The sequence below is a fragment of the Arvicola amphibius genome, chromosome 5 (assembly GCF_903992535.2).
Source record: "Arvicola amphibius chromosome 5, mArvAmp1.2, whole genome shotgun sequence".
Lineage (NCBI taxonomy): Eukaryota > Metazoa > Chordata > Mammalia > Rodentia > Cricetidae > Arvicola > Arvicola amphibius.
The window spans coordinates 48,902,089-48,925,203 of record NC_052051.1 but is presented as its reverse complement, the minus strand read 5'-3'; the positions used below and the strand labels follow the sequence as shown (position 1 = coordinate 48,925,203).

Below are 23,115 nucleotides of genomic sequence, written 5' to 3'. Positions count from 1 at the left end.
TGGATATTCAATATATTCTAACAAGAAAATACTATGAAATACTAATAATGCACAAACTACACTAATAAAATAATACTGATGAATCTCATAACAATTACATCTCTATGATTCCATTTTTACTATACCAATAAGTAAGCCATCGTGTTAGTTAGGATGGAGGCCAGAGCAAGAGCCTGGCATGTTAGCAATATTCTGGTTTTCGGGTACTGGTTAAGTGGGAAGCAGTTGTGACAGAAAAGTGGCCATCATAATTTACGGGGTGGGTCATGTGTTTGTAAAACATTTATATTAAAGATGAGGGAAGAGTTTTCCAACCACCTTAGCTTTTAAAACTTGAAGTCTAAAGTGTCTGGCCTATGATAATGTTAGGTAAATGCTTTAATTACGACCTTTAATTTTTCATATTTAATCTACTACACAGACTCACCATTTAATGTTCCTCCTTCAGACGGCCTAAAGAAATATAAAAATAATATAAGCTGTGAAAAAAACCTTAGTTTTGATTATCATTTAACTTGTGATTTTATAAGGTTATCATAGTTATTTAATGAAATACAATTAAAGGAATACAGATGTTCAGATCTATATGTCTGAATACTTGCCATTCCCATACTCCATATACAGACATGCACATTTTTGCATGTGTACATATTACCAACAACTGGCACCTCAACTTTATGGCTACGTAAATATTTTGGTGTTCACTGATGGCTACTAGATCTTAATAGAGTAATATTTTTATTTTATGGCTCAGTATTTGTGGAGACATTCCAGTACTGTGACAATACCAGGAAATGATTTTCTATCATTCTAGAAGTACTCCAGCAGACTGTTATGAAAAGGACTGAGGCATCATTTTGCAAGATTTAATATCTAATGTCCAATCTATTTATTTATAACAAGTCTTGATTCCAAGTGGGAGTTCTTTGAATCCCAAAGATTCCTATGCAGATAAGATAGTTACAATGAAAAGGAGAGTGGGGTGTGACCAGGATGAATGCTAGGATGAGTTCTCCCACTACACAGCTCCGAGTCTCACTTGGGACCTAAAGTTCAAGATCCAAAAGGACCCTGGAAACATGGCCTCTTTCCAATTCTCATATTCTAACTGGTTTCAAAGGTTATCTTCATTTTAGCAAGGTAAAGATTTTCTTGTAAGGAATATTTTAATCCAGCTTTATCCCTTTTTCTGCTAAGTACTTGACTCAATCCCCAGAACCAAAAAAGAAAAACAAAAAAACTTCTGTGTTTATCTTCTAAGGCTTTTGTTAAAGAGGACTGAATGTAGTCAAGTCTTAACCTATTAATGTCAACACAATTTACTTTCCTCTGTGTTCATACCTACTTCAGATCCACAAGTGGAGACATTAAAGTATGTATTGCTTGAAAATGGCTGTTCTTCCTCAGCAGTTCTTATCTGGGTGTACTGACAAGTGGGCGTCAGTCATCCAGGGGCAAATTACCTATCTGATTGCTTTTTGTTTACTCTTCTGGCTCTGGGTTTGTCACATTTATGAGATAATTTTTTAGTACCCATGCTTTCTAAAGCATATCATGTATTACTGCTCTAATCATCACAGTACACACACACACACACACACACACACACACACACACACGTTTGAGTAGAATTATTGACAAGTATACTATTAACCAAGTGTTAACTAAAGTCTCTAGATTTCAACAAATTTATTCAAGAGCAAGTTTAAATAATAGAATCAAATTGTATAACTATATAGGAAGATTATAATAAAAATATTATAACGAAGATTCTCCAATTTCCTGTCTGTGAAGATGGGAAATGCTGCAACAGATATCTTAAATGGAGTATAAAACAGGTTAAGACAGAGAAGAACAAATATAGCATTCACTAACTCATATACTTTTCAGGCCATTAAGAAAAGACTTACTTACATTTCTCTGTTTGATGGTCTATCTCGTAACCAATCCTTTAGTCAGAAACAAACAAAAACTTAATTGAAATATAGAAGCAGTTTTCTAGAATCAATGTTAACTAATATGTTTCTTAATATTCTTTAAAAATGATGGCCTGAGAACTTAATATGAAGTCCTTGTTTCATACAGCTTATAACCACAAAGGGGAATAAGTAATTCAGGAACGTTATTTTTCACAGAGCTGTGTTTGTGTCTCTCTGTGCACTCATGTGGGTAACCTCCTTTATCTCATGCTTGGTTTTACATGGGTGCTGGTAATGGAAACCAGGTCATGAGGCTTGTATAGTAAGCCCTTTACCTACTGACTCATCTCCCCAGTCTCCAGGATTTCTAGGCCTTCAAATTCTTTGTTTCTGATGGCAATCTTATTTTCCAAGCATGCCTCTGATTCTAAAAATAATCTGTGCTTCTTACCAAAAGAACTCCAAGTATAAGCAGAATTAAAATCATACCAACTAAATACGAATAAAATGACGGAAATACAAGTATTAAGACACAGCGGCCATTTTGCACACCACACCCATTCACATGGTTTCTATTCATGATCTACATATTTAACTTCCCTCACTGGGATTAATATTTTCTGAATTTGAGTTTTTATATTATTTCATCAATTTAGAAAATTCCAATTCATGCACATTTCTTCAAATTCTACTTTCTCATGGCTAATTAGATGCAGCTCCCTGGTACTTTCATCTGTGTTGCATTCTGTCCTTAGTAATTCTCTCTTTACAGAGTTCCTCACCTGTTACCCAAAAGAAACATTTGGTCTTTAATCCTGACAAAATATTAGTGTGTAGTCAGGTTGGTCTGGAATTTGCTATGTAGCAAGACTGGCCTTAAATATGCCCCCTCTGTTCTCTGTCCCCAGGTACTAGGATTATTATGCCTGTATTATTTCCCCCTCTTTTTCTGGTTTAGTGACGGGGTCTCATGGTGCATCCCTGGTTAATCTGCAACTGTTTTGTAGACCAGGCTGGCCCTGACCTTCCAGACCTGCCTATGCTAGGATTAAAGATATGTTACCATGTCTGGTGAGTATTTTCTTCCTCTCTACATATTTTTCAAGTTGCTAATATTTTTAATAGTATCTTTTTCTTGGCTAATGTTTTATTATTATAATCCATTATTCTATTTTTAATTGCTAGTCTCTATAGTTAGGAAATCATCTTAATAGATGATTCTACAATAGATATTCTACAATTCAGATTCAATATAGACTCCTAGAGAACAGGATTTGTCACAGTGAAATTTTACAAATTCCTTTTCCTAATGAAACAACTACTTTGTTTTGATTTTGAGACAAGTTCAGGCTGGCCTTAAACTTGAGATCATTTGCCTCAATCTGTGGATTATTGAGATTACAGCCCTGGTATTGTAGATGTGTACCAAAAATACTGTGCTTAAAAACGTGTGGGTTTTGTTTTTCCAAGTTCTGCAAGACAGGGTTTCTCTGTATAGCAATCCTGGTTGTCCTAGAATTAGCTCTTGTAGATCCAGTTGGCCCTTAACTCAGAAATCCTCCTGCTGCTGCCTCCAAGTGCTGGGATTAAAGGAGTGCACCCAGACTTAATGACTTGATTTTTAACAACAGAACCAACTGTAAGTTACTGCCCTATGAATTATAACTGTGTGAGCATCTATTTTTAGATACTCATTTGCCTTCACTCAAGCTAGCAGTCTTAGTCGTCGTCTGGTTTTAGGAGATTTTACAAAAACCAAACATCACCAAAGGTGGTTGGGAATGAATTCATCTACCTTCAATTCAAACAGGAGGTCTTCCTTTTCTTCTGTGTAAAATTTCTGAGTGTTCTGCATGGAGGAGACTGAGGTTTTCTAAGGAAAACTGTTTTTAAAGCTTGATATAATTACCCATAAAACACTAATCACAACTTTTAAATGTTCATTAGTAAGTGCGTGTTCCTGTCAATATGCTACTTAATTGAAATATACAAACCGGTAACAAAGCGGCTTTGGAATCTACTTCTGGAGAGTCTTCTGTAGATGTTCTTCTACTATTGCTTTCTGCTACAAGAAATTAAAAAGACATAGTTGAGCAATTACACCTTTTTTCCCTTTCTTGTCTTCTACAAGACAAGGTTTCTCTGTGTAGCCTTGGCTTTCCTAAACTCTGTAATCCAGATTAGCCTTAACATAATAAAGTTCATAAAGTATACCTGTTTCTGCCGCCCAAGTGCTAGAATTAAAAGTGTATGCCACCATTGTCCAGCTAAACAACTAAACTTTTAAGTATTCATAAAAAAAAGGAAAGTATTAACAAAACAAAGTGTTTCTGAGAATGTAACCTTCAAAAGTTGGATTCTTATCTCCAACAAAGCCAAACCCAAGTTATAAGAGGCCTATAAATCCATAAGCTATAAAACTTATTAAAAGAAAATTGTTTAATTTATTGTGAAAACCCAGTAAGAAGCAAAACTTTTTTTTAAACACAAACCCTCTATTTTCAAACCACCCCTACCGACATCCAGGTTACTATTTTCTTGTGCATCTTTCTCAATAGTGTTTTGGTCAGTGTATGTATGTCTCGTATAGCTCCTGGCACTTCACAAAAACAGCAGCATAACACTTACTCTGTGGGTGCCTTTTTTTCTTTAAACATTCAGAACCCATAATAAGATCCTATCTCATAAAACCAAAAATAAAGTAATAGTTGAAAAAAGATAAAAAAGTTGAAACATTACAAAATGCATAGCAAAACTTTCTTAAAAACCTGAAAATAACAGGATATATGCTATTCTGAGAAATTTAGCTAAGTATCAAAGAATTTAAGATGCTGATTTAAATAAAATCATGACATGATTACACTGGTGAGAAAGGGTGAAGACATGTATATGTCTGGAAACGGTGGGGAAGTTTAGTCTCCACTTAGTTAAGAAGGCTAAGAGCTAGGCACAGTAGCGTGTATAATCTCAGCTCTTGAGAGGTAGAGACAGGTGAATTGCTGTGTGTTTGAGGCTAGCCTGCCCTAGATCTATATAGTGAGTTCTAAGACAGACAGGGCTACATAGAGAGACTCTGCCCCTAAATAAATAAACAAATAAACAGCAAGCAAATTAAGAGATGTGATCTAAAAATGAAATAAGCAGATAGAGCAATATAATTGTATTACTTTTAGAAACAATACACATGTTATCTTAAAACCAACAGTCACCCTGTCATCGATATCACTTCTATCATTTCTTCTATGGCCTTATTTCCAGGACTAAAATATAAAATACAAACAGCTGTAATTTCTATCTTAGTTCTAAATATGACATGGAATATGAGATTTGTGATAAGTTTTTACAGATAACTTTTATTATAATTAAAGAACTCCATTCTTACATTACTATGTAAGTTATATTCATGAGCAGATGGCTCGACTTTATCAAATGTCTTTTCTGCAGCTGTTGACATGATTTTTAGGTTTGAATTTGCTATCACTCACTATAGTAATTATGTATGATGTTGCCAAGCCAACCTGAATTCCTACAGTAAAATATACTGCTCAACTCAGTGTACTGAAACAGATTAAAAGAAGTGATTGTGAAGGGACAAGGAAGTGCTGATTTTAAAAGGAAAACGTCACAACTATTCAGCCTTTCAATTATAGGTATTTATATAAAAACAAAGCCAGGTATGGTGGTATGCACCTATAATACCAGCAACTAGGGACACTGAGGCAGGAGGACCACTTGAGTTCAAAAGTTGGAAACAGCCTGGGCTACAGTGAAGACTGATCTCAAAAACAAGGCATGATGACACATCTGTAATCCCTGCAATAGGAGGCTGAGGTAGAAGAATCAGGAATTCAAGGACACCCTTAGCTACACAGGGAGTTTGAGGGAGTTTTGATTCCCTGTCTCAAACAAACAAGAAAAAATACTTAATATGGAAATATCACCATGATACAGGAAATGAAAAATTAGTAGTACAAAAGAACAATATGCTATCTTTTGTATACATTATAGAAAATAGGAAAACATATATTGTTATAAAGGATTGCATAAGCATGAAGACTAGCAGACACACCCAACCTCTGATACTGTGATACAATGTAATCATTTACTAAGTTCATGCAGGGAAGGAGGAGAAGAGTAGGGGAAAGGGAAAGTGGAACTGAGGGTACGGGATGGTAGAGATGGGGAAAGGACAAAGACAGAGGGCAAGGAAAGAGATATCTTGATTGAAGGAGTCATTCTGGGGCTAGCAAGAAACCTAGCACTGGAGAAATTTCCAGAAACCCACAAGGATGACTCCAGCTAGGACCCTAAGCAATTGTAGAGAGGGTGTCAGAACTGGCCTTGCCCTGTAGTCAGAATAATGCCTACCTTAAAAGTCATCACAGAACCTTCATCAAGCAAATGATGGAAGCAGAGGCAGAGAACCACAGCTGAGCACTGGGCTGAGCTGCCAAAGTCCAGTCGAAGAGAGGGAGAAGTGATAATATAAGCAGTGAGGTCAGGACCATGATGGGGACACCCACTAAAACAGTTTACCTGAGCTAATGGGAGCTCACTGGAACCATCATAGGGCCAAATATGGGTGATAGTTGTATGGCTGGGGCAGACTGTGGGGTCACGGGCAGTGAGACCAGGATTTATCCCTACTGCTTATACTGGCTTTCTGGAATCCATTATCTTTGGAGGCTCAGCCTAGGGAAGGGCCTTGTCCTGCCTCAAAGCAATGTGCTAGATTTTGTTGACTTCTCATGGGAAACCTTACCCTCTCTGAGGAATGGATTGGGGGGTGAGGTAGAGGGGAAGGAGATGAAGGAGCAGGAAGAGGGGAGGGAGTGGGAATTGGGATTGGTATGTAAAATGAGAAAAGTTTTTTCAAAAATTAATTTAAAAATGCATAGTTAAGATTAATAAAATCAAAATGCTTATGCTTTACTAAGTCACTATTTTGTGTTGGCCTAAATTTGTAGCTATCCATGGGTGAATATGACCTTCAGGCCACAAAATGGATATAGTAGCTAAATGCAGACAAAAATAATAGTGGTACCATGTATGGTTGGAATGAGAAGTGATAATTTTTCAAAGTGTATTTTAATATCAACAGAATTTAACCAAGCGAAACTACAAAAATAAATTTTTTGAAAAACTGATGCTATCTGTAAATGTTAAAATTAGATGTAAAGGATCTTTGAATTTCATAATTTCTTTTCTGACTAAATAATCATATATATATATACATATCATATTCATGTGTTTGTGTGTGTGTGTGAGAGAGAGAAAATGTAAGAATTACATTACTCATTTCCAAGGTCACACTAACTATTGTTGAGCAGGATTTTCATCTTTTGACTCACATAAAATTTACTAAGGTACTTGGTAAACATATACTTAAAGCCGGGCGGTCGTGGCACATGCCTTTAATCCCAGCACTCGGGAGGCAGAGGCAGGTGGATCTCTGTGAGTTCGAGGCCAGCCTGGGCTACAAGAGCTAGTTCCAGGACAGACTCCAAAGATATATATACACACTTAAAGCTTAGTATGTCTGCTAAAAGAATTCATAAGGTCAAAACACTCACCTTGTTCTGCATGAAGAGAAGCAGAAGTCTTATGACACTCACTATATCCAGCAGCACCCACATGTTTCAAAGTGTTTTCAGAAGGAGTATCATTCTGTATAGATTATATAGATATGTATGTGTGTACATATAAACATAAATATATATGCACATAAATTTTAAAAACAATTGAACTTCAAGCCATTGTCCTGCATAGAAATTCTTTTGATCTGACTCAATATGCTTTTTTCTATTCGAGCATTAAAAGGTATATAACACAGATCTGGTTATATTAATGTGAATCTCAAAAACTACCTGAAAACTACCTACCCATCTGAATGAATCCTTTTAATACTAATACACATTCTCAAGATGTTTGGAAAAATATAGAAAACTGCGGGAACACTGAAAACAAAAACATTATTACTTTATAAAGGAAAAAGTATTGCCACATGGCTTGATACATACTGCTTTGTAGGAGCTATGTGTCAAACCTTAATTTCTCTTTGAATTTGTTCTGACACATGGATACAATATTTCAGTGTCTCTGAAGCTTTCATTTTGTTTGTATTATTCATACATTTTAGAAAGGCTTGCTGCCTTTCTGGCCTAATAATTATTTTGCATTTTTATTAAAATTTTCTATGATTAGACTTTATATATTTAGCTCTAAGATTCATCCACATTTATAAGAATCATGATGACATAGTCTTTTCAAATTTCTACCTAGTTCTCCAATTTATACTAACAAAGCACTTCCTTTATTAATTTCAAATTCAGCCCTCCTACTAAATTGTTTTGTTCAAGGTTTACTTCAACAACAACAATATTTAATTAAATATTTTTGTTTTAACTATTCTAGCTACAAAATATTTTAGTATCTAATAGTTACTTCACTTTGACTTTCTTCTTTCCAAACTAATGAATCTCATTAAACAATTAGGGAAAGGCATCACACCACTTTTTCAAGTTTTATTTTTATGAATGTCTGTCTGTGTGCATGCCATATACACATGCTGCACACAAAGGCCAGAAAAAAAACAAAAAACAAAACAAACAAAACAAACAAAAAAACCCCATGGTTCCTTGAGCTGACTGATGTAGGTTCCAGGACCCAAATTCATATCCTTTGGGAGAGCAGCAAGTGCTCCTAACCAACGAGTAATCTCTCTAGCCCCACACTGTTTACTTTATCAATTCTAAGACTATTACACAACCTTTAAAGTATTTCTGAACCTTGGTCACCAAAACATTACTGCTGCAAATTATTACCTCAAAAAAAAAAAAAAACTTAAGCATCTCTGGCTTTGATGCTGCACACTCTTCATACTATACGATATACTGAATATATGAAAATATGATAAAAAATGCTAATTTAAAATAATTTCAGATAACAGCTTTCCTAAGACTTAAGAATATCCAGAGTACTTCATTTACCTAAAAAATCCACTTCATTATCATGTATCATGTGCCAGCTAAAATGCATCCAACCCACTTATCTAGCTTTCTCCTTCAAAATTATCATATGTAATGAAAATATCCAGAACTTTACAAGTATGCCAACAGAACTAAAATGAATAGAAAATACTGTGCAAAGAAGCTGAATGTAATAGCACATGCCTACAATCCCGTTCTTGGGAAGGAGAGGCAAGGCAGATAAGGATTTAGATTTAGACTGTCTCAGAAATCCCACTAAGATGTAAAATGGAGTGAGAAGGGACTGTGAATAAAGAACAGTGTCAGGACTGGAACACTAAACTTATGGACGCCTCCTTTAAAGGCTATGTGGATGCTAAGCTCATCTTCTGACTCCCACACACTAATGAGATGTTACTGGTATTTAGTCACCCGTGAATACCCTACAATCATGTTTTATATATCAACCTGCTGTTCTTTTGAAGCAAGAAAATCATACAACTATTTTCATACTTTAAGGCAAATAGAAAATATAGAATCATCACTCTCAATTTGCATATATTCACCAATTAAATTATGGGTTTACAGCATCTACCCACTAGATAATATGTTCATCATTTTAGTACAATGCACCTGAGCCTGCGTTTGACATGCAGGGCAGTATACAATATGCCTGACAGCAATGACACAGTTAACTTTGGGTCATATGAGTGGTGACTCAGAGGACATGATAGTTATTATATCTCTGTATCTCTAGGAACAACTCTTGTTTCCTGTATCTGTTATCTGATGGAACAGTTAAGACTTCTAGAAACTCATGGTGTAGCTACAGCACTGATCCTGAGGTGCTGAGTAGCTATGGGTAATTTATGAAAGCAACAGAAATAAAAACCACTTTTCCGGCAAGAAAACATCTTTTTGTTTTTTGCCATTTGTTCCATTCATTCATTAGATGTCATTGGAACTTATTTAATATCTATCTATGTACATCATATATAGCCTTTTAACTTCTAGATTCTAAGTTCTTTGAAAGGAACGATCGTGTTCTAAAAAACATGGGATCCTTGAAGAAAAGTTAAGCTCAGCAATAACTCCATAGAAAATGAACAGGGAAAAGCCCTTTCTTTTAAAAAAAAAGTTAAACATTTTAGTTAACAAAAATGCAAGCTAATTTGAACTTTTTCATGTTTCTCTTGAAGCCTAACAGTTTCAGGTATCTGGGGTAATAATATAATGATAACAGTTTCAGGTATTTGATAGTTTCAAGTGTATGATAATCATACTAATGACAATCTCTGCTAACCTACTTTTTATTGAAAAGTTCAGTTCTATTTAGAATGATCAAAAAGTGAAATAACATTTAATTGTGCTGACATTTAAAAGTGTCACTTACGGATAACAGTTCTTTTATTCTGTTTGATGTTTCTTTAAACCTCTGTAAATCCATACTATCTCTGTGTCCTTAATAGGGGAAAAGGAAAAAAGGTTACAATGAAACTTTTTCTTCCCTATTAGATGAAGTAAAATCTTAGAAACAAATGATTTATATTGATCTTTTAAGTAGTTTTCAGGCTCTGTAAACTTTCCTTTAGCTCTTTTTATAGGTCATATTGAAAATACCTACCAGGAAGATGTCCAACAGCAAACAATGTCCTATTGAGAACCCCACAAACAATCTAAGTCAACTTTAGAATTAGAAGGGGACATTTTACTCCTACTAATGAAATACAAAGTAGACTGAGCCAAGCTTAGTGGCAAACATCTGTATCCCAGCACAAGGGGGGTAGAGGAAAGAGCAACAAGATATTCAAACAAGTTTAAGGGAAACTTAGACTTGGTAAGATTGGGATAGATTTAATGTAGGAAATGTTATTTAATTAACCACATAAACTAATAATAAATACCAGTAATCTGATACCTAGATAACATGCCAGGTTGGCCTTAATATGGATATTCTACATGGTCTTATTAACAGATTCTCTAAATAATAATAACAGTGTCCATGACTACATAAATTCATAGGTTGGGAAAAGCTAGAATAACAGTTAAAGACTAGAACAGAAAGTTAATGGACAAAGTCAGACAACAAAGGCAAAAGGCCTCAGGTAGACCTTGTAATAGTATGAATATTTCTCTAAGAGAGCAAGGTATTACAAAAAACCCTCTTTAAATACTTTAATAGTCTATCAGAAGACAATTAGAACATTATATTCTCCCATATTACAGAGCTCAGCTAGCCCTATGACATTTTCTCTCTTCAGTTGTTTATTCTCCTCTATATGGCATGCTGTTAACATTCAAATATGCTAGGTCTATATTACCATTTAACACATTTAAGCTTTCAGGTAATTGTCCAACTCCTCACATTCACACTTTATTTTACTACAGTCTAGCCCTCCATCCCTTTCCTGATCAAGTAATTTTCACAAATGTTATTAACATGATTACTGTCAAAAGAGTATTTTTCTCCATTACTTTACTTATGCTATCACTATTATCTAAAAGACTTTCCTTTTGCAACAATCTTTTCTGGTGCAATAGTGGAATGAATGCTGTAGAACAAACTACTTTCTAATGGATCTCAGGCTTGCTCCACAAAAGATCCATGCCTGACATTGTAAACTCATGTCTGTTACTTTGCTAAATGTTCTAAATGTCTGTTTGCACCCATAGACCTGGAAGCCTCTCGACCATGGTCAGAGAAGCTTCTTTTAGCAGTGGGCGGCAGCCCATAGTTGTTGAAGGAGCTGAGAATAAATGACTGTGTGCTAACCCTTAAATGAGACATTATTAACCCACTAGCCAATGCTCAGGGAAGTGTGTGGGAAAGGAGGTGAATTTAAAAGGTAGCTCCTTTGTGCTGGTTCTTTAGTGCACAAAATATCTGATAAAAGTGAGAGAGGGGGCTAGAGAGATGGCTCAGCAATTAAGAACACTTGTTAGTCTTGAAGAGATCCAGGTTCAGTTCCCAACACCCACATAGTGGCTTATAACCATCCATAACTCCACTTTCAAGGGAACTGATATCCTCTTCTGACCACTGCAGGCAACAGGTACACCCATGGTACACAGACATTTGCAGGTAGAAACTCATACATATAAAATAAAGAAAATCATCTATCTAGAAATATTCTCATCTTTAGATACATAATTGAGTAGATCATAAATACAGAAATGATTTGATTGGTTGGGTAACAAAAGTTGCTTTTGGGTGAACCATTTATTTTTCTGTTTTTATTAAAGTTTTTTTTTGTTTTGTTTTGTTTTTCGAGACAGGGTTTCTCTGCAGTTTTAGAGCCTGTCCTGAAGCTAGCTCTTGTAGACCAGGCTGGTCTCGAACTCACAGAGATCCGCCTGCCTCTGCCTCCCGAGTGCTGGAATTAAAGGCTTGCGCCACCACTGCCCGGCTTTTATTAAAGTTTTTAATATGATTATAATGCCTATTGTATCGCTGTTTAGTAATGAATGTATGTGCTGTCCCTTTAATCCTAACGTAATTACTTGTAGTATACAGTCACTTTCAACACTGTCTTGGTTGTATATGAAATTACACATTGGCCCTATTCATATTGGTGTCACAACCTCCCTTATACCTTTCTACTTTTACCCTAGAATCTACCACTCACAAATCACTCAGATTCTTCCAACAATTGACAAATCCAACTGAATATGTATTAAATTCAAAAGACAGTTCCCAAATAAGTATATAATTAATGGCAACCTGTCTTACAGTACATTTTTATTAATTAGCTAATTACTTTTCTAAGGTAGTGTTTCTGACATCAAAAGCAACACTAATATGCAGCAATAGTTTGCCAAACTTACCCACGAATGCTCCAAATTCTATGTTATCTCCTTCTGCAGCTTTATAGAAAACAGGTTCTAGATCTTTGGTTGCAGATTCCAAGTGGTTTTTGCAACTTGGCTGAGATGGAGTACTCACAGAAAATTTGGTTGGTGGGGATGACATATGTGGTGAACTATTAGGTGAACTGCCTAGTTTCTGATTTTTATTAAATATTTTTAAGATTTCTACCCCATGTCGCCTCTGTCTTAATTCTGGGGGAGAAACAGCACTTGGGAATAAGGCACCACAGGAGGAACCAGCCTCTGGAATGTTGAATTCTTTTCTCTGGGGTATCACAGGCAAATCTTGACCAAATATGTTATACTGGGGGTCTTTTTCATCTTTCATAAAAATGTTACAAAGAAAAGGATTATTACTTTCACGATCACCTTGAGGAAGAGAGGAACTCAGTGTATTTACAACGCTATGCTTCTTCCACATAGGTCTTACAGGAACGTCATCAATAAGATTCTGGGTCAAGTGTTTGGAAATACTCAATTCCCGAGTGATCTCATTGTGAACTTTGCTAGCTTCTGAAGCTTTCTGGGCTGTAAGTGTTTTTAATGTATCTACTGTCAGGGCTGAAAGATCTTGCAGATGGCCAATTTGAGAATCTAAAGACTGTAATGATCTTTTTATGTAGTTGACACGATCTCCAACTTCTTTAATCTGAATGCACATCTGCTCCACTCTGTAGGGGGACAAAAGGGCATTTCAGATGTTAAAAATAATGTAGACGGGACAGGGAGATGGCTCATTAAAGACCGAAGTTTGAGCTCTGTAATCTGGTCAAGAGAAAATGTTGTCCTCTAAAGTCTTCACTGAAACCACGGCAAACATGCCCTCCACATGTCATGCATACACAGGGGCAATATTTTTTTCCCTGAGACAGGGTTTCTTTGTGTAGTCCTGTCTTAGAACTCACTCTATAGACCAGGTTGGCTTCAAACTCACAGAGATCTGCCTACCTCTGCCTCCCTAGGGTTGGGATTAAAAGTGTGCACCACCATTTCTATTCCTGGCTTAAAACACAAAGTTTTACAAATAAATTTTGTTCCATAGGCTATCTGAGTTCACTCCTTCAAAATGTATATAAAACTACATATACAAAGGACTATCATCAGTGTCATACACAAATACCACATGCTTCTAATATGAAACAAAAACATTGTAAAGAAACAAAAGCCTTAAAATAGTTATGAAAACATTACTTTTATCTTCTTGAAAAGTTAAGAATACCAACTCTTCTCTCCTTGTAACTACAGTCAAAAAACAAGAGCGCTAAGGACCAGACTAAAAGGTATAAGCATTTCCTAATAAGTGTGGGCATGAGCTTGACCCCTAGCATCACTAAAGAGTAAAGTAAGGGGCTAGACGGTGGCTCAGTGGTTAAGAACTGGTCTTCCAGAGGACTTGGGATTTGAATCCCATCACTCTCACAGTGGCTCATAACTATCTGGAACCCCAGTTCCAGGAGATCAATGCCTTCTTCTGACCTCCACATGAACACAAATGCACATGTGAACACACACACACACACACACACACACATATATACACTTGTATATAAGACACTCATACACATAAAATAACAGCTTGTAACAAGAGATCTACTGGGTTACATGTAGTAAATGTAAAGAATTGACCTGATTTCCCAATGTGTGTAATATCAAGTTTTTTACCTGATAAACTAAACTGAACAGAGAACATATATCAACTAACAGGATCCATTTTAAAATACAGTCAGTAATAATTAAAGAGCCTATCTACCTGTCAAAAGTGACACGGATTCTCTCCTCACTCCCAGAATGGAATTTATCATCCTTTTCATCAAAATACATTTCAACACACTGCTCTTCAAAGTCATGGAGTTTCTTTTGATCTTCTTCTGTTAAGAAAAGTTCTAAGGAGGAGACCAGAAAAAAATTAGAACACAATGAACGCTACCCACTAGATTTCAGCTCATGTCTTTCTCTTTCTACTTATACCTTTTTTGTTGTTGTTGTTTATTTGATAGACAATTATTTTTTTTTTTGGTATAAATACTACTCTACGTAGTCCTGGAACTCACACACATCCCCTTGCCTCTGCCTCCCAAATGCTAAGATTAAAGGCATGCAAACCACGCCCAAGTTTTAGATATTTCAACTCCTTTTACTTTCTTCTTTCATACTATGTCTTTCCTATTTCTTGCTTAGTTCTCCGATCATGTATCTTGTAGCAGAAATTTAAGAATTTTACGAGAAAGAAAACCACAAAAAATTTAAATATAACTGACTTGTTGATTTACCGCAGGTTGTGTAAAGATGCACTAATTTGAAAGAATGGGTTTCAAGAACAGGTAAAATGACACAGGTTACCATTTTTAACAAGAACAACAAAAAACCCTGAGGGGCCATTCCCCAAAAGAAGTTAAATATCAAATTGACTTTTATGATCATATTATTTTGTTATTGTTTAAATGATTAACAGTTTGTTTTAAGGCCAAATATGAGTTACAAGGGCCCAGAAACAGAAATTTAGATTACCCAAATTCCATGTTAAAACATGGAAGCAGTTTTATGAAATTTTCATAGTAACAGAACAGAAAAAGTCATAAATCAAGGCATTTTTGAAATAGACAGAAAAGACATCTCTGCTATGATCTGAATTAATCTGAAGACACTTAAGCTTTTGACTGGTAGAAAGTTAGGGTGTTGCTAAAGTTAATGTATTTTAAAATTTGTTTGTTTTTCCCTCAAGATAGGGTTTCTCTTTGTAACAGCCCTGGCTACTAGAACTTTCTCTGAAGATCAGGATAGTCTTGAACTCACAGAGATCTGTTTGTTTCTGCCTCCCTAGTGCGGGGATTAAAGGTATGTGCCACCAAACCCAGCTGAAAAAAACCTTTTTGTTCTCTGTATCTGATATAACATTTATATGTGACATAGAAGAAGATTATTATACTTGAAATAAAAATAATCAAGAATACTATTTGGGCTGTGTGGTGGTGGCACACGCCTTTAATCTCAGCACTCAGGAGGCAGGGGCAGGCAGATCTCTGTGAATTCAAGGCTAGCCTCGTCTAAAGTTCCAAAACAGCCTCCAAAATACACCCTATCTCAAAGAAGAAAAAAATAATACTATTTGGCCTAATAAAGAGAAAGTAGCAGATGAGGAAAGTAGGCGCCCTAATCAACCAAAGTATCTCAACCCATGTCATCACACTCTACCCAGACTCAGGTGTTTTCCTGCTGTGTCTAGTTATTTGCACTTTATGAAATATTTGATGTTTGAAGCACTTGTAATAATTTACTAACTTTTAATTTTAGTTGTCTTCTGGCCAGTTTGATTTCATAGCTATCACTTTATGTGCACACTCTAATTCTTAAAAAGACTGGTCTTTAATATCCAAATTATCATAGTTCTTATTTGCAGATACTTAAACTGTACCTAAAATTGCTTAATGTTGAGACAAATTTAGAATTCTCACAATAACTAATCTAATAGCTTATCTCTAAAATCAATATTTAGTATTCAAGTATAATATTGAGAAGCAAAAAACCATTTTCTTTAATTTATTTTACTTACTTGGTCCATCAGAAGTCTTATCTTTCTTTCTTCTTTTACATACACAGCAAAACAGAGAAACTATATGGCTGAGAATGATAAGTGGAGGAGGCAGAACTGGTTTCTCATGATAAGCCATAATAAAATGATAACGCTGATACTTCCATACAATATTGGAAATTGCCTTCACTTGTAAATATACATTACTAGAATAATGAACAAAAATAAAGCAATTATATTCTGAAAATTTAAATACTAAATATTTCACCTTAATTTTGTACTACATACTTTAGTATACTTTCATTCAAAAAATGTAAATGAAAAACTATATGTAACATAAAGGTTGATATTGTTGAGGACCTTAATAATAACCTTAGAAAAATGTGCAGGAAAGGAATGGCTTGAAGCTTTTACAAAACTATATGTAATGGATAAAACAGTCTTTAACCCTAGCACTTGGGACAGAGAAGCAGACAGATAACTGTGAGTTTGAGGCCAGCCTGGTTTACATAGCTAGGGACACAGCCTTATTTTGATTTAAAGTCAAACAGACTTGAAGTTCATATCCTCAACAGTTCTGAACATTTAGAAAGAAAAAAATTTTTTTTCGAAAAAAATGTTTAGCAGCAAAAAATGATAATCTAATGGAGCATTTTAATATACTGGCATGAAATACAGTCTAGGTCATGGAGAATGACATAGTCATTAAAAACTGCTTAAACATAAAACTGCCAGGCGTGGTGATGCAGAGGGAGGATCTACAGGCAGGGCAACCTGGTCTACAAAGATAGTTCTAGGACAGCCAGAACTGTCTCAAAAAATATGTGCACATTTACACACACACACAGAATAAGATTATTTTGAGAACCACAATTTATATATTCCCCAAAATGTTATACGGATGTAACCTAAATATCAAGTATAATTACTGTTAAGTTCTGTGTTTTTCTGCAATTCTCTAGCAACCCAAGAAAAATCTGAGATAAAGATCAAAAATTTTAAAACATTTTTTTCTTATGTGTGTCATGTGCAGGTGTATGTGCACAGGTCTCCTCACCATGTAGGTCCTGGGGACTTTTTTTTTTTTTAACTTTTTTTCATATTTATTTATCATGTATACACTATTCTGTCTGCGTGTATGCCTGCAGGCCAGAAGAGGGCACCAGACCTCATTACAAATGGTTGTGAGCCACCATGTGGTTGCAGGGAATTGAACTCAGGACCTTTGGAAGAGAAGGCAGTGCTCTTGACCACTGAGTCATCTCTCCAGCCCCCATCCTGGGGACTGTTAATAAGCACCTTTATCAACTCATCTCACCAATCTTTTGACCCTTTCTTTAAAAGTAAGGTAGAGATTGGGACTGGAGAGATGGTTCAGAGGTTAAGAGCACTGGATGTTCTTACAGGGGTCTTGAATTCAATTTCCAGCAACCACATGGTGGCTCACAACCATCTATAATGAGATCTGGTACCTTCTTGTGGAATATAGGAAAACACACAGGCAGAACTGTATACATAATAAATAAATCTTTAAAAAATGAGGAGAGGCTAGAGAGAAAACTAAGCCATTAACTATACTGGCTGTCCTTTCACAGAGTTTGGTTCCCAAGGTCCACATGGAAGCTCACAAGAGTTTAACTGCTTGAATGTGGTATAGACATGCATGCAAGCAAAAACATACCTAAACACAGAAACTAGAAATTAAATTTAAACTAAAGTAGAGAATGATCAACAAACACACCCAAAATCTACCTCCACCCTCCACGTCATAAACATCCTTATACACATATGCATGTGAAGGAGATATATGATGGAGGAGAGTTATCTGTCTATATTTCTTTCATTGGTTAATTAATAAAGAAAACTGCCTTGGCCCTTTAAGAGAACAGAAAATTAGGTAGGTGGAGTAGACAGAACAGAATTGTGGGAACAAGGAAGTAGAGTGGGGGAGACGCTTCAGGGAGTCGCGTGGTGAGTCTCCATGCTGCTCCTCTCCGAGATGGACGCAGGTTAAGATCTCTCCTGGTAAGCCGCACTTCGTGGTGCTACGCAGATTATTAAATATGGGTTAAAGGAAGATGAGAGAATTAACCAATAAGAGGCTGAAACTATGGGCCAGGCAGTATTTAAAAGAATACAGTTTCCGTGTAATTATTTCGGGTGTAAAGCTAGCCGGCGGCGGGTGGCGGGACGCAGCCCCGCCGTTTCACACTACAGATTGGCGCTCCAACGTGGTGACTAAATCCACTTAAAAACCTTGCCCGCTTGGGATCGGAAAGAAAGTTCTCTGAGACCATGCCAATGGCTCACTGCTCCCTGCCTGCACCTGGGCAGATGGCGGAATCAGGCTTAGGCGAGCGGGACAGCATTTGCGGATTCCTGCTGCCATAGAGAGAGAGGTGTTTTCAGTCTGCGCAGTGCTCTGCGCATCTGATTTGGCTGTAACTTGGATTAAAAGAGTTTCTGTGCTGCACGCTCAGTATCAAAATTAAACTGCTGAGTGCGGCTCCAATGTGGACTGCTGTGTGCCTGAAACTGTGTGCTGCTCAGGGGCACCAAATGACTGAGGCAGGAGCGGCTTTGGCTCTGCTCCGCCATGCTGAACTGTGCTGACCTCAGGCAGGAACTATCGCAATTACCATGATAACAGCGCAGTTAAGGTTTAGACTTGGCTGTAAACAGGCAGTACCGTATTACCCCTGGCGCAACTTAAGATTTTAAGAAGTGGTTAACCTTTTAAGAAATGCTCCTGGATAGTAAAAAATTACAGATTCACAATAGAAAAGATTCAGACATAGAAGGCCTTTAAATGGCTCACGTAGGCTTAAAAGAGAGAAAAAGAAAATATAGAGAATAAAGTTAATGCCTTAAAAAAAAAGGTTAAAGTCTTTAAAGAGACAGAGTACAGATAGTTATAGATTAAAAGAAGTAAAGTGATAGAGTAAAAATAAGCCACGTAAAAATGGAAAATTCACAGAGAATCTGGATTATGTATTTTGTTGTGTTTTCTTTGATTTTTTTGACTGTAAAGGAGCTAAGTACAGAGAGACATTTCATTATATGGGCTGCCAGGCTAGACCAGAATGGACATCTTAACGGTATGACTTCAGGATTTGGATCTAAGAACATGATGCTTTGGAAAAGAGTTTCTTCTTTTGTTTTCACAGAGGACGAGACTCTGTGGATTGCTTCTATCCCAATATGGTATGATAGACCACGCCCTCCTGAAAGGTTGCTGTGAACATCTTCAAAAAATTACTTCACTCAACTGCCAACTGAGAGGAACCTAGCACACAGGTTACACCATGAAAGACCTAAATAACAGCGCCCCCATTCAGCAGGAAGCAGTTTGGAGAGAAAAAACTGCGCCCATTTTCCCAAATATTGCTTATAAATGTTCTTTTACATTTAAAGGGGGATATGATATAGATATGATATAGAGATGAATAATTTGCAATGGTATGGATTTTAAGGTCAATTTGTTATATGTATATGTATTTCTGATCTTGATTAAGCTATTGTGATTGTAGTTCATTTTAAAGAATGTAATGTATAATTAGGAAATATAGGTTGTTAATGGATAATCATTGATAATAGTCAAGCTTATAGTCATGTTAATTAGATTTTCTAGATATGTAGAGATATATTTCAGTTAGATAGACATTCTTCATATCTTTCAAAGACTGCAGAATATGGCATTTAATGTTTTAATAACTTAGGGTTTTTCATGACAATGAGACACGTCTGCTCCTGGCAGCACCAATCTACTTCAAGAGGAAGATGGGCATCGAAGAGGCTACTTATGGAGTTTGTTAGCCATTTGGGCAAGAAACTGCTCTTGGCTGGACTGTTCCATAAACTGGACACAAAGAACCCGCAGAGAGAGGACTGCTGAACTTGCCTAAAGGTGAGATGGTCTCTCGGGGTTCCTGATTCGTGAAAGAGTCTGCGAGACGTTCTGCAGGACACAGCAGAAAGTGACTGAACTGTCTTTGGAATTTTTCTGCTTCGTGGAAATGTCTGCTGGATACTGTGGGCCTGAAGCCCGAAGATGGATGCCCCAACGGTACAGAGGAACTTTGGGTGACTGTCCAGGCAGCGAGTTGTCTCTCATTTCTAGAGTTTTATAAGTTACTTATTTCTTGTTTACTTAGGTAGCATTATATCCTTCTGGAGTCTTTGATGGAGTTGAAGAATAAATAGTTATAGCTTTCCTTAGTTATGATAAAAGATAAAATAGATTTAAATATTGTAACTGTAATTCTTGCTTGATAACTGTTTTGTTATATGTAATTTTGCTATGTTAAAGTTGAAGCCTTTCTTTTTTGTTTAAACAGAAAAAGGGGAAATGATGGAGGAGAGTTATCTGTCTATATTTCTTTCATTGGTTAATTAATAAAGAAAACTGCCTTGGCCCTTTAAGAGAACAGAAAATTAGGTAGGTGGAGTAGACAGAACAGAATTGTGGGAACAAGGAAGTAGAGTGGGGGAGACGCTTCAGGGAGTCGCGTGGTGAGTCTCCATGCTGCTCCTCTCCGAGATGGACGCAGGTTAAGATCTCTCCTGGTAAGCCGCACTTCGTGGTGCTACGCAGATTATTAAATATGGGTTAAAGGAAGATGAGAGAATTAACCAATAAGAGGCTGAAACTATGGGCCAGGCAGTATTTAAAAGAATACAGTTTCCGTGTAATTATTTCGGGTGTAAAGCTAGCCGGCGGCGGGTGGCGGGACGCAGCCCCGCCGTTTCACACTACAGATATAAAATACAAATATACACATGGATTTTATGTTGAAAATAATAAAACCTAACATTTAGAATTCCTCTGATTTGAAAAATCAAGTCTTATTTTTCCAAAATATTTTAATACTTTAAGTCTCAATAAAATTTAGATTTTAAAACTCAGTACCTCATTCAAAATGAGAACTGTGTATAAAATAAATAAAGTAAATAAAATTCTTACTTGAAAAATGCGATAAGAAGATTAACCATAATGATATACTGTACAAAGAGGTAGACTGCCTGAAGAAATGGAGTCAGCCATGTGCCAGGACCACAGATTTCCTTGACAGTGGAATCGTTTGCACACACTTTGGGAAGAAAGAAAAGAATTTTAAACGTAATAGTTCAGTCTTTCAGGTTCTTTGTCTCAACAGAAAAATTTGAGCATCTGCAAATCTTCTTAAAAAGACAAGGACCTCTGACAGGCCGCACTGGAGCCTGCTTTACAAGGACTCCAACATGAGGGCTGTGGGCCTTCGGTCCTGCCATACTACTGCACTGTATATAAGCAAGGGTTAGTACATGGTCATCTATCTAAAGACAGGTTTAGACTGAGGGTAAACACAGATAAAACCCCTGGATACAGTGAAATACAACATTTATATAAGAAAAATATCTGAACTTAAAAAGAACATGACAGATTCACAGTAAACTAAGTTATAGACTTCATTATGTCTCCAAAGAGTACTAAAATGTATTTTAAATATAAATTACTAGATTTGGGGTCTGGAGAGATAGCTAAATGATTAAAAGTGAGGATCAGAGTTCAGTACAACACATAAGTTGGGTGAGTCAGAACCACCTGAAGCTTCAGATAGATCCCATGCTTCTGGCTTTCACAGGCACCTGCACTTAGGTGCATATACCCACACACAGACAAGCAAAATATAATCAAAAATAAATATGTGTATTTTAAAATTTTGTTCTGTTTTCCGAGGCAGGGTTTTCTCTAGGGCTGTCCTGGAACTCAACTCTGTAAACCAGGCTAGCCTCAAACTCACAGAAATCCACCTGCCCCTACCTCTTGAGTGCTGGCATTAAAGATGTGTGCCACCACCGCATGGCTTATAAATATATATTTTAAAATGACTAGATTTGAATTCCTTGTTTCTATTATCCATACATGAAATACTTTTGAAGCTAGGACAAGCAAGGTAGGGCATAGTTTTAATATCCACCACAATTACAAGGAATAGCACAAGATTTACTTGGGTAGAGAAGGGATGAAAACCATTATGAATGAGAAACAATTCTAAATAATTATAGTACATTTACAGCTAGTATCTAGTCACTATCTTAAAATGTATATATCATTGAAGTTCTGATTATACTATGTAGACGAGGCTTGCCTTAAAATCACAGACATCCTCCTGTCTCTGCATCCCAAGTGTTGGGATTAAAGGTGTGTGACACTTTGCCCAGGACGTCTATGTTTTATAATATTCATATAAAAAGACACCATTAGAAAAATAGCAGGCAACAAAACCCTGAAAAATGACACTGAATGAGAAGCCATTAAATAAAAATTGACAGGTATATAAAACATCACGATTTTAGCCACTAGGGTTGTGTATGAGAGATTCAAGTGTGGGGCAAGGAAGAGGAAGAGAGAGAACACATTCAGTGTACTCTACAACTCAGATGCAGAGGTCAGTACACCCCTGAAAGTTGCTGCCAATCAGTCAAACTAAAAATTTACCTCATAGAAATGGGCAACAGTCGTAATGCTTTTTAACTAAGATTGGGTTGAACAGAGAAAGTTACTTCATTTATCAGTTTATTCAGGTTTTCAAAATTTTGATATAAGCTTGAAACAAATCAGTTATCGCCTTAAAAGGTAGTCATCATGTAAGCTTTTCAGTTTTCACATAGGACCATTACTTCTGTCAGTGACCTCCCTGGCTTTGTCTAGGCTAATAATGGTACCCTCATCCATTATCTGAGAGGTATCTTTCCAAGCGATAAGAATTTAGGACAGACTTTTATTACACATTTTGTTTTTTTCTGTGGTTAGTGCATTGTGCAGGACATTTAAGTTTGACTGGAAAGC

General features: G+C 36.3%; 1 protein-coding gene across 2 annotated transcripts in view; it reads right to left on the bottom strand.

Moving 5' to 3' along the window:
* The window catches only part of Trpm7 (transient receptor potential cation channel subfamily M member 7), an 88,766-nt gene that overhangs the window by 9,954 nt on the left and 55,697 nt on the right, over window positions 1–23,115 (bottom strand). The window contains exons 23-31 of one of the 2 annotated variants that reach the window (XM_038331606.2): window positions 21,247–21,373; window positions 16,305–16,489; window positions 14,505–14,637; window positions 12,713–13,425; window positions 10,281–10,348; window positions 7,493–7,586; window positions 3,914–3,984; window positions 1,915–1,949; window positions 428–453 (exon numbers count right to left, since the gene is read on the bottom strand). In XM_038331606.2, the coding sequence (XP_038187534.1) occupies window positions 428–453; window positions 1,915–1,949; window positions 3,914–3,984; window positions 7,493–7,586; window positions 10,281–10,348; window positions 12,713–13,425; window positions 14,505–14,637; window positions 16,305–16,489; window positions 21,247–21,373 (1,452 nt within the window). The remainder of the gene's footprint in view (window positions 1–427; window positions 454–1,914; window positions 1,950–3,913; window positions 3,985–7,492; window positions 7,587–10,280; window positions 10,349–12,712; window positions 13,426–14,504; window positions 14,638–16,304; window positions 16,490–21,246; window positions 21,374–23,115) is intronic. The other variant, XM_038331607.2, reaches the window with a different exon arrangement.